A 12594-nucleotide genomic window follows, 5' to 3' on the forward strand; every position below is an offset into this window, starting at 1 on the left:
CCAGCACATTTAGCGATGTGGCTTTCATTAATCTCCATTGTTTTGTCCTTTTCTAAACTAGGTGTGCCCCAGGCTACACTGGCAGTCCAAGCAGCCCTGGAGGCTCCTGCCAAGAATGTGAGTGTGACCCTTATGGCTCCCTGCCTGTTCCTTGTGATGCAGTCACAGGCCTCTGCACGTGCCGCCCGGGAGCCACGGGAAGGAAGTGTGATGGCTGCGAACATTGGCATGCACGCGAGGGCGCGGAGTGTGTCTGTACGTATACTAACTTAGCTGCTGGTTCTGTGGGTCTGGCTTCCACGTCTGTCTCTGTTCCAGTAAGGCCGCTATTTCCTTGTTTGCAGTAGCTATTGCTACTCCGCACCTCCTCCGAAGCTATCTACCCACCTTCCACTGTTACCATGCTGTTTTTGTCTCTGTCCCGCTGAGCCAAGAGCAGCTGAGAAAATCCTCAGCATGCTTTAGTCAGTTCATTGAAGACCTACAACAAAGCTCCTCCAGGCAAGTCTTATTTTTGCCCCTCTCAGGATTTGCCATTTTGCCTAAAGTTGGCATTGCCTTTTGTGACAGATTAAAGATCCAAGACTATTAAATCTTTTAGAATCCTCCTGAATTTGTAATTGGCTGGGTAGGCACATTAAGCCTTGAATTACAACCGACTTCTTTCGCCAGCTTTTACATAATGCTTTGAATCTTGATCTCAAACTCTAAACCCTGGGTGCACAATGCACTCAAGTCTTTCGTTTTTCTTCCATACAGAGTAAACAGTGGGAAGATGGCTTATTTTCTCCCTCCCTCCCCCCCCCTTCATCTGCCTCTCTCTCTCTCTCTGTCTCTCATCTCTCCTGATTCTGGATTCAGTGTTGAAATTACATTGGGTACTGGAGCTTACTTACACCAATTCAAATCTAGAATACGTTATTTATAAACCTAAAAGGAGAGTGTTGATCCATGCTATGCTTTTTCTTATGTTTGTTTTATCCTATTTTACTGCAGTCCTTAACACATTTCAGTGTGTTTATGCGTGACTGTCTTTCCTGTTTTCATGTCTTATGTGTGCCTGACTCTGAGTTGCATTGCGAGAACTTTCGCTTGTGTGTGCTCCGGTTTCCTAAAAAGCTGCCTCAAACGCTAAGGCTGGGTTTAAAATCAGGTCAACACCGTAAGACTGGAGTGTTTGGGAAGATGCATTACAAAACAAGCAAAACAAAAACAAAAAACCAACTGGCCAGGGGACTGAAGAGATTGCTCAGAGGTTAGGAGTACTTGCTGCTCTTGCAGAAGATCCAATTTCTATGCCAAGCCCCATGCCAGGAGGTTCAAAACGTCGGTAACTCCAGCTCAAGGGGATTCAAAGCGCTCTTCTGGCTTCCACAGGCACCTGCACTCATGCACGCATGCTCACACAGAAACATACATGCCTACGCGGATATACAAAGAATTTTTAAAATCTAAAATAGGGTCTTCTTTGTAGTTCAGCTCTCTTTGATGAAAACACATAGCGCTTGAAGTAAATTAAGAAGGGCTATGTGTGGCTACGACTCAGTGTCTGAGCCCTTATATTGCCTGCATGAAGATTCGACCTTTGCAGCACGATGGGGAAAAATAAGCAAAAACAAGTGTAAGTGTTGGTGTGAGGAAAGACTGTAAACATAGTACACCAAAACGTTAGTTTGATAGTGCTGTTATTATATACACACACATATATACAGAGAGAGAGACACACGCATGCATGTGTGTGTGTTCGTATCCACTCTAAGTGTGTTTATCTTAAAGATAATTTTTGGGTAGACCCCAGACCAGCAAGAGAGCTTTGCAGGCAAAGGCCCTTGCCACCAATTCTCACAATTTCACTCAATTCCTGAACCCCACCCAGAGGGAAAGTGACTTCCACAAGTTGTCCTGTGACCTGCCCACCTGCACTGTAGCATACAGGCACACATACATAAAAGCAAACAAACAAATAAATGCTTTCATTGCATGCCAAATATTCTACAGCACTGCTTTTGAATAACTTTATTTACATGAGTATAACTCGCTAAATCATATATAGGCACATTTTAACAATTTGACAGTAAATTATTTTATTAATTATTCGGACATCAATTTAGAAACTGTTTGATGTGGTATGTAGAAATTAAATAGTAGCACATTAAAGTCAGCAAAAGATGAAAGCAAAGGATTACTTTCTAAACGTTTATTTTAAAAAGAATTGTGATTTTTCCAGTCAAGTTAGCTTCATGCTCTTTTTCTGGTGATCAGTTCTTAAGTTACATATTAAAAACATGTATCATAAGAAAACTTAACTCATCACTGTTGTGTATCTCTATTTTTCACATGTTCCATCTGATATTTATTAAGTCCTGACCCTTCACTGACAGGGGCACATGACTCTCGGTGTCTAGTAACATTATTTTTACAAGCAATTCTTTTGCACCTATTGAACGTGGTGTTTACATCCATTGCTGTGTCCTGGAGACTTTCATTTCCTTCTGGAATATTATAGTGATCTTTATCCCATAAAAATGTTAAATGGCGGGACTGTTTGGCTATCTAGACCCCTCTTCTACATTATTAGCAGTTGTGTTGTGTAAGTTGACATTTTTTTTTCTATAGCCTTCCTCCAGGCTTAGTGGACCCTCTTGCTTCTGGGCCTGCCTGCCTCCCTTCTTTAGGTTTACCCTAAGAGCTGTCACACAGAACAGCTGTAGACTTCCCTTCCTTTCTCATCTTTTATAGTTTCTACAGTTTAGAACAAACACACTGCGCTTTTCTTATGCTGCTCCCTTCCCCCAGCTCCCAGCTCCTTCTTCGTACCCCTACTTTGAAAATGACTCACGAAAACAAGACTCAGTGAGGACAAAACTCTGGCTCATTCTCAATTCTCTTTGTAAGAGACTTCTCTATCCCCAAGCTAAATTAGATCAAGGGACCAAAGAATAGATTGACTTGGTGTGTCTTATCTGTAGGGCCTGCCTACTTCATCACATGGGATCACAGTGGACTTTTTATTAAGTGGGGTGGGTGGGGTGAGAGTTAAGAGAAGAACCTCAGTGAGGGAGGCAGACCATGAGAAGGAGACAGGAAAATGAATGTGCTGGTGTCAATGCATGTGGTGTTGACTGCAGAAAAGATAATCGCTCTGCTTGGTAGAAACTAGGTAACACACCAACAGTTTATTTGTAAGGATTATATGAGAATTTATTTTCTTCTCTTTTATTAATTATCTAAGAAATACAATCAAAATTGACTCATATCACATATTTAAATGTTTTTTAGTTTTATTTTTTATTCATTTCTAAAATTTTTCATCATGTAGTCATTGCTCATGCTACTGTATTACATAGAACATTTGCATACAAGGTTATGGCTAGGCTCCTTCAGTGTGTTATTTTAGGGGAGTTGTGCATTTGTAGAAAGAATCTGTAGACCCACTATTTGCTTAATAAAAGATATAAATTTATGCTTTAGAATTTGGGCAAAGCAGAACGAATGAAGAAATCATAATTTGCCTGTCACTGCCTAAAATTCTATAAATGTCTGTTAGTTGTTTGTGGGCATCGTTGGTCAGAAAGCCAAGATAAGACCTTCCTGTATATAAAAAGGACTTTCCTATTCCTGGTGTGCTGGTGAATACTTGTAACCCAGCACTTGGGAACAACAGACAAGAACATCAGCAGTTCAAGGTCATCCTTGGCTACTTTGCAAGTTTGAATACAACCTGGGTTTCATGGCACCCTGACTCAAACAGAAGTTAAGTGCTAGGGGATTAGAGAATTTCCTATAAAATACACTCATTTTAAGGTCATCCTTGGCTACTTTACAAGTTTGAATACTACCTGGGTTTCATGGCACCCTGACTCAAACAGAAGTTAAGTGCTAGGGGATTAGAGAATTTCCTACAAAATACACTCATTTTATATATTATATTTACATTATAATAATGCTAAATTTACATGATAATCTTTTCATTAGGAAAAATGGAGACCCCAGAGTCTCTCAGTAAGCTGATATTAGCCCCATCACAATGATTAACTCTACCAAACAAAATCCATAGAAGGTCCTACTGAATCCCAAGTACCTTCAGCTTCCTAGTTTAGACATCAGGCATCCCCCAAAGCATTCCTCTCACCACCAAGAGGTTCATCATAGTAGCAATTTGTAGAAGCTCACCTTGCCTTGGAGCTTGCCATGTTCAGCTCTCCATACACTCCTGTTTGTTCTTGCAGAATATCTGTACATATTACTGAAAACTGCTTTTGGCCTTACCTCAGCTGTCTGGCGATTAACATCAAAAGAATTCAGACAAGACACACAGAGCATAGTGTAGAAGACAAGTAAGGTGTAGGAGAGGAACATGAAACTCACTAGCATGAGGCTGAACAACAACCAGAAAAACCATTTTAACTCGCGTGTTAGATGGGCTTTAGGTTATTTGTTTTTCAAAAATATTTCACTGAATTTGAGAATTTCCATTTATTTATTTATTGTGTGTGTATGTGCCTGTGTGTACCTGTGTGTACTTGTGTGTACGTGTGTGGTGCATAATGACCACAGCATGTGTACAGAGGTCAGAGAACAACTTTCAGGAATTGCTTTCTCTCTCCACCTTGTGAATCTAGATGATCAAAGTCATACTGATAAGTTTGTGAGCAAGTGCCTTTACCTGCTGAGCCTTCCATGGGTCATTCTTCTTTGCTCTCTCTTTCTTAGGGGCTGTCTCTAAGATTTAAGATCTCATATATTTAATTAAGATCCATACATATTCATCAGAAGTTGTCCACAGAGTCTTGTTTCTTTGAACTGGAAAAGATACATTAGACTGGTACTTGGACTAATTTCATGCCTTTTCTTTTCTTTTTTTTGTCTCTAAGCATCAAATCCAGATGTTTCTTTGAATGTTATTCTGACATTCCACTACTGAGCTACATCCCAGCCCAAATTTATCAGTTTAAAGCAAAGAAAAAAGGAGTTACTTAAGATAGCTGAACAATTTTATTCCTTGGGTATATTTGCGAGTTCTGAATATTTGATTGTAACATTCATAACAGGATTTCTGTTTAGTAAGCTGAATTACACAATACATCTTCCTCTCTAAACCCGCATTTATAATTGACATGTCATCCCCCAAAAGGAGAATATCCACCTTCCCTGAAATTTGAAAATGAATGAGAAATCCATTATGTATTCAATGCAAAAAGTTTTGTAGGTGAAACCTAAAACTTGATTTGTTCATGTTCTATTTTCTTAAAATTCATAGTTAGCAGAATAACTTATACAATGTTTAAAATAGACCATGAGTGACAGAGTAAAATATAGAACACTCCCGGAGAACTGCAATCAAAAATAGTAACTTTGGCAAAATGTTATTCCATAGAATGTACCCAAGATACTATCCCATGTCATATAAATATCAAATTCGTGCCTACTGTTATAGTCACTGCATAAGAGGTATCTGTGATGTATATTTGCTTATTTATATCACAGCTTATTTAAAATATGACATATAAAATGATGCCTCTCTTATCAGTATTGTGGCAGCAATCACGAAGTGTTCTAGACTCTGCAATTCTGCAGAGACTCAATGAAGGTACTTTTCCTTATATCTTGTTCCTTATTTGTTTCTTTATTGGTGAGATGCTGCACAAGCTATAGAATTTGTGTGGATGTCAGAGGACAACGTGACACAATGCAAGTTGCAGGAATCAAAATTAGATCATCAGGTTTAGTGGCAATCATCTTTAATTGCCAGGTCATCTTTGTAGTCCAAGATTCTTACTCTTACTAGCTAGGTGCCAGCAAGCACCTCATTATCATAATATACAGACCCTTGTCATCAGTACAATACTGTTGATCCATTATAATCAAAGATGATTAATAATGGCACTTACTCTTTCTTATACATGGGAGTGGGACACAATAAGGGAATGCTATCATCATTGTAAAGATAAACAATACTTCCTGCTTCAAAAATGATTTGAAAAGATCTCCTGGCGTGATTCATTAATCTGTGACTTTTCCTATGATCCCCCTTTGTCCCTAACCCCTAAAGATCATGCTGTTTCTACCATCACTTAGACCTCAAGTAGGTTTTTCTGTGAAGTCCTACTTTTTTTTCTTTTTCTATGTATTTTTTAATTGATTTTCATTGAGCTCTACATTTTTCTCTGCTCCCCTCCCTGCCTTTCCCCTCCCCCTTAAAACTTTCTCCCCAAGGTCCCCATGCTCCAATTTACTCAGGAGATCTTGTCTTTTTCTACTTTCCATGTAGATTAGATCTATGTAAGTCTCTCTTAGGGTCCTCATTGTTGTCTAAGTTCTCTGGGAATGTGATTTGTAGGCTGATTTTCTTTGTTTTATGTTTAAAAACCACTTATGAATGAGTACATGTGATAATTGTCTTTCTGTGTCTGGATTATCTCACTCAAAAAGCATGCCATAGCTTCCTAGAACTTTAAGCCATTTTGTCATGTTCAAATCCAAGTGCAGATCAATCTATTTAGGCAGCTTCTGTGCCTTCCTCTATTTATCTGGTTACTTAGTAGAACATGTGTATTTTGCTCATCAACAGCTGATGCAGCAGTATTGCATGCTGCTTTTGTGTGAAACAATATTTGTGCAGCTGTTTCTGGATGAGTCTAAGCACTCTGCATGCCACACTGACTACCCTGCACCATAAGCAAATTAAGACTCTGTGCACTGAAACTTGATTAATAAATACTTAGAGAGAGAAATTGGGGTTCAACCTGAAGATCTGAAAAGCAAAGCAGCCAGCCCCTGGCTCGTACTTCTACCTCATTTTGAAAATGGTGGTCTTGCCTCCAGAAATATCGGAATGAGACTGAGTATGTGAGCTGTCTCCTCCTGTTTTATAATCCTCATGCACCACTGGGTATCATTCCTAGACAGGTAGTCCTAGGGTGTGTATGAAAACAAACTGAGTAAGCTATGAGGAGCAAGGCTGTAAACAGCATTCTCCAACGGGTTCTGCTTCAGTTTCTGCCTCCAGGTTCCTGCCTTGAGTTCCTGTCTGGGCTTTTTATCATGATCGATTATGAACTGTAGGATAAAATAAGCCCATTCCTCCCCAGGTAGCTTTTGCTCATAGTGTTTAGTAAACCAATAGGAAGCAAGCCAGGGCAGACGCTGACTGCTCTTTTTACTTTCTGGCCATCTTTAAGGGTAAGGTATTTTGAATACCATATCAGTATCTGATGAGATATTTCCTTGGCTTAGGAATCGCATTTTCATAATTATATCTAGTTCTAGACACTTTAAGTCACTGAAAACCACACTTAGACCCTCTTTATAATTTCTGTTATACAAATTTCTGTATCCATTTTTTTTTTTTTTTGCATTCCTAACCAATGGCCATGACGATTTTGATCCTCACCAAACCACTGTGGGCATCAAATGAGAGAGTGAAGACAGAGTGCCTGCTCAGTATGGTGTAACTGTTATGTAGGCGAAAAGAAAGCCATATCCTTGTGGTATTTGCATACCTTTGCAGTTCCAGTTTGTTTTTGAAAAACTGTATCATCCTTGAATTGCAATAGACTTGTTTTTTTTTTTCATTTTAATTTTACTGTGTGTGTGTGTGTGTGTGTATGTATGTACACCAAGCATATGAGTGGACATACATGTGTGTGTCTGTATGTGTATGTACATACATATATGTCAATATGTGTGTTTTTATGTGTGCTGGTATGCATGCAACGATGTGAAAATATGTGAGCAGGAGAGGGGACAATTTCAAGTGTCATTCCTCCTCAAGTTCTGTCTACCTTGCTTTTTGAGATAGGGTCCCCAGAACTCACTGATTAGTCTGAGTTGGCTGACTATTAAGTCCCAGTGATAGTACCATCTGGCTTTGGCTCCCCAGTTATAGTGTTACAAGTTTGTGCCATCATATGTAGATTTTCAAGTGTGATCTGGGCATCAAACGAAGGTCCTCATGTTTGGCAAGCAGTGTACTGTCTGAGCTCTCTCCAAGAATTACTCTTCCAATCTTACATAATTTGATTTAAGTAGTATGTACAGTTGTATTTCACAACTTCTACATGTACAAATTTCTGAATCTCTTCCTAAATTTACATTACCGGAAATTTGGGAGATTATTATTGTTGTTATCTGAAGATAGCAGAGAAGTCAGGGACTCCTCCTAAAATTCTTAATCTCATTAATAAAAGAATTTAAAAACAAATTTAAACAAAAACCTGGTGATGACAAATTTTTCTAAGGAGAAGGAAGAGAGAGAAGAAGCAGGAGAAGAAAAGAAGAAGATGACGACTTTATGGTAGGCAAAGTATAAATTCCAGCAGCTTCCCATGGAGAAGAGATACATAAGAGAAAGGGGGGAAAAAAGCCTTGCTGTCTGAGTTAAGGCAAAATGGATGTTAGCCACAAGGTAAACAGACAGTCTCACAGCAGGGAGTTGGGCTTCAGAGGAAGCCTAAGAAAGCCTAAAGTACCAGAAAAAGCAGAGCAAAGCTCTGATGGGCATCCAAAATAAAAAGGCAGAAGAGAAGGAAAAGGAGCTAAGTCTAATTGGGATTCAGAAAGGTTCTCTGATCCAGCAGAGTCTCATGGTGGTTAAAAGGACTGTTCAAGGTGGCAGGAATTCAGGGAGGCAAAGTACATTATCTCCTTAAAGGGATAATTTTTTTCCTCTTTAGCATGGAGGTGAACATGCTTTCCTAAGAGTGGTTCCTTAACTAGGTCATTGACCCACCAACTGTGTTAGCTCTCAGCCCGCAGACAATGCTTGTCTCCTAGAGGGGTGGGCTGGAAGACAACAGCTTTCTCTTAATGCCCTTCTGATGTAAATCTAACTATTTTTTATTGATTTTTTATTGAGCTCTACATTTTTCTCTGCTCCCCTCCCTGCTATTCTAACTCTTACCAAACACTTCTTTCTCTGATGAAAGAAACAGCAGGTGTGTGTACCAGCTGGGATTTTTTTTAAAATTTATTTATTTATTAAGGATTTCTGCCTCCTCCCCGCCACCGCCTCCCGTTTCCCTCCCCCTCCCCCGATCAAGTCCCCCTCCCTCATCAGCTCTAAGAGCAATCAGGGTTCCCTGACCTGTGGGAAGTCCAAGGACCGCCCACCTCAATCCAGGTTTAGTAAGGTGAGCATCCAAACTGCCTAGGCACCCCCAAAGCCAGTACGTGGAGTAGGATAAAAAACCCATTGCCATTGTTCTTGAGTTCTCAGTAGTCCTCATTGTCCGCTATGTTCAGCAAGTCCGGTTTTATCCCATGCTTTTTCAGACCCAGGCCAGCTGGCCTTGGTGAGTTCCCGATAGAACATCCCCATTGTCTCAGTGTGTGGGTGTACCCCACGCGGTCCTGAGTTCCTTGCTCGCGCTCCCTCTCCTTCTGCTCCTGATTTGGACCTTGAGATTTCTGTCTGGTGCTTCATTGTGGGTCTCTGTCTCCTTTCATCGCCTGAAGAAGGTTAATATTCAGGAGGATGCCTATATGTTTGTCTTTGGATTCACCTTCTTATTTAGCTTCTCTAGCATGTGTCAACTTGACACAAGTTAGTCATCAGAGGGTGGAGGCTCAGTTGAGGAAATGCCTCCTATAGACTTAGCTTTAAAGCATTTTCTCATTTGGTGATCAATGGGGGAGGGCCCAGGCTTTGATGGGTGGTGTCCTCCCTGGGCTGTTAATTCTTTCAGAAATTAAGCTGAGCAAGCTATGGTAAGCAAGCCAGTAAGCAGCATCCCTCCATGGCCTCTGCATCAGCTTCTGCCTCTAGGATTCTGCTCTATTTGAGTTCCTGTTCTGACTTCCTTTAGTGACCAACAGCAATGCTGAAGTGTAAACCAAACAAACCCTTTTCTCCCTAACTTGCCTTTTGGTCATGGTGTTTAACTCAACAATAGAAACCCAAATTAAAACAAGATAAATAAACATTTTAAATAAGACTGAAATCAAATTCTTATATCAGATACTGATTTATAAATAATGAATTATTGCTGAATCTGTTTTAATAAGTCCTAAATCTGGTAAGTTTCCTTTTGTTGTTTTTGTATTTCTCAAGACAAGCATCTGACGGTATCATCTCAGGTTAGCTTAGCATTCTCCATGTAGCCCAGGCTGGCTTTGAACACCCCATTTTCCTGCCTTTCCCTCGAGAACACAGAGGTTGCAAGTATAAACTACCTGCCCTGCTTAAAAGTTCCCTTTTCAAGGAATCAAGGGGAAGATAGACAAAAAAAAAAAAAAAAAAAAAAAAAAAAAAAAAAATCCAGATCCAGAGATTTATCAATTTCTTTCAGTTTTCCTAATTAAAATATACACATTATAGTACAAATTATATCTTTTGTTAAAAACGTGAATTTACATTCATTTATCCCTAGTTGATTGAAGCAGTCAGTTTATGTATTTCTACCTAAAACTGCTCAAAGGGTTTGGCCTTTCCCAAATGCTCAGTGTACTCATTTCAGCTTCAGCTTCTTTGGTTTAAATGCACTATGTGAATTTTTTTTTTGACAGTAAGCCAGTAATTACTATGCATGGGGGATTCTTGTAGAAATGTAATATTTTGAACTAATTGCTAACAGAAAGATGTGTAATATCGGCTGCGTGATTTGCCCCTCACATGTGCCCAGCTATAACAATCTGAATTTAGTGCTGCATTTGTTAATATTAGACACAAATTTATCCTGACACTTTTATAGGCAAAGACTCGGAAACATTTAGTCATGTAAAATCTAATCATAGTCTTGAAATATTTGCTTCTACTCTCACGCATTTTCGGCAAGCTCTCACTCTATAAGCGTATCCATATTATTGAATTAGGAGAATGATTTAGAGAGGCTTAGAGGAAGTCCTGATTATGAGATAGGTATTAATTTACACAGCAACCTTGTCAGAGAGCCATTGTATATAGAATGTGAATATGGCATGTCTCTCTATGCTCTTCAGATCTTCCTATCAGGGTGAATTAAATTTGTTTTTCATTTACAGGGCATCTCCAGTGTCTGTTACCATACACTCCATACATTTTTAAGGTCAAAGAAAACTAGTTTGTGGCATAAGTAAATTATTCCATGCCAGAATAAAATGACAAACCATTATGTAAATGGTACAACCCCTATCAACGTGTGTGTTTTAAAACTCAATGAGTTGGATAGAAGCTTTGAAAAATCTCCCATGGCCGTTGTATTCACAAGTCTTTCTGAGCCACTCAGACAGATGTGGGTGTAATAACTGGTGCATGCTATAAGGCTTACCTTTCACTTACAGAAATCTGCTTTACTTTGTTCCTTAAGGAAACAAATGCAGAGACAATAACATAGGGCTTAATAGTAAACCCTTGGATCCAAAGACATAAACTGGCATGGATGAGGTCTTGAAGAGGCAATTAAGTACATTTCACTTCAACAACTAAAGAGAAAGCAAAGCAGATGGGTGGCGGGAGAACAAACAGGAGAAGCTCAGTCTTCATTGTGCCTGTTGGCATCCTAGCTCAGCAGTTTCTTCTGTGGAATATCTCAGTATATCAGATCGATGTCTGTATTCTAGTCCCCAGGTTGTTCTTGTATGAAATGAACAGAAAAAAAAAGCTGTGGATTTTTTTCTTGGAAATTTCAGAAACCACCCTAGAAAGGATCTCTAGCAGTGCAATAATAAACAATCTAGTCCAAATCATTCTTGGAAATAGATAAATTATAGCCAAATAAACAAATTAGAGAAAAGACTATCAATGGATTCCCAATGAATACACAACCAGAAAAAGCATAGGGAGACAACATATTAAATATCTTCTGAGACCTAAAAAACATCAAACTACTACTTATAGTCTGAGAATAGCTTTCATAAATTCAACTTCACTGGAATGTAATGGAACTTAGCTCAATGGAAAAGGAATCATCATGTTTTTACATAGGTGTGTGTGTGTGTGTGTGTGTGTGTGTGTGTGTGTGTGTGTGTGTGGTGCATGCATACATGTGTGTGTATGTATGCTCTGAGAATAAAACCCAGGGCTATTTTGGGGGAAGTCACGAAGTGCTTTGCTGATCTGGGGCTTCAATTGATTAAGACTTAATACTATTAAGAATTGTTACAAATACTTGTTTTTTTATTTATGATTTGAGACTTGAAAGTCCCTAAAGTGAATCCACATAATGCAAATCCCAAACCATAATGGCAAACATGAGTCAAATGTTGCTTATCTTTTAATTACATGGTGGGGTCCCAGTTGGTGACAATGAGGATGAACCCTTCTCTCTCATGCTGTCTGTCTCTTAATGAGGCTAACCTGGAATTATTGGTGTGGGGTGTCTTCTGCATATGTGTTGTTTTTATTGATTAATGAACAAATCCTCTCTGACCTATAGCAGAGCAGAATATAACCAGATTGGAAAAGATATAGAGAGAGAATAGGTAGAGTCAGGGAAACGCCATGTAGCTGCAGAGGGAGAAAGATGCCAACCACCAACCAGAAACTTACTGGTAGGCCACAGCCTTTTTGCAATACATATTAATAGAAATGGGTTAATATAAGATATAAAAGTTAGCTATAGGGGCTGGAGAGACGGCTCAGTGGTTAAGAGCATTGCCTGCTCTTCCAAAGGTCCT

General features: G+C 39.3%; 1 protein-coding gene across 1 annotated transcript in view; it reads left to right on the forward strand.

Moving 5' to 3' along the window:
* Lama2 (laminin subunit alpha 2) overlaps positions 1 to 12594 on the forward strand; it is a 337962-nt gene that overhangs the window by 176332 nt on the left and 149036 nt on the right. The window contains 1 exon segment of the mRNA XM_026786227.1: positions 62 to 255. Within this exon segment, the coding sequence (XP_026642028.1) occupies positions 62 to 255 (194 nt within the window).

Source organism: Microtus ochrogaster, linkage group LG4 (genome assembly GCF_000317375.1).
Source record: "Microtus ochrogaster isolate Prairie Vole_2 linkage group LG4, MicOch1.0, whole genome shotgun sequence".
Lineage (NCBI taxonomy): Eukaryota > Metazoa > Chordata > Mammalia > Rodentia > Cricetidae > Microtus > Microtus ochrogaster.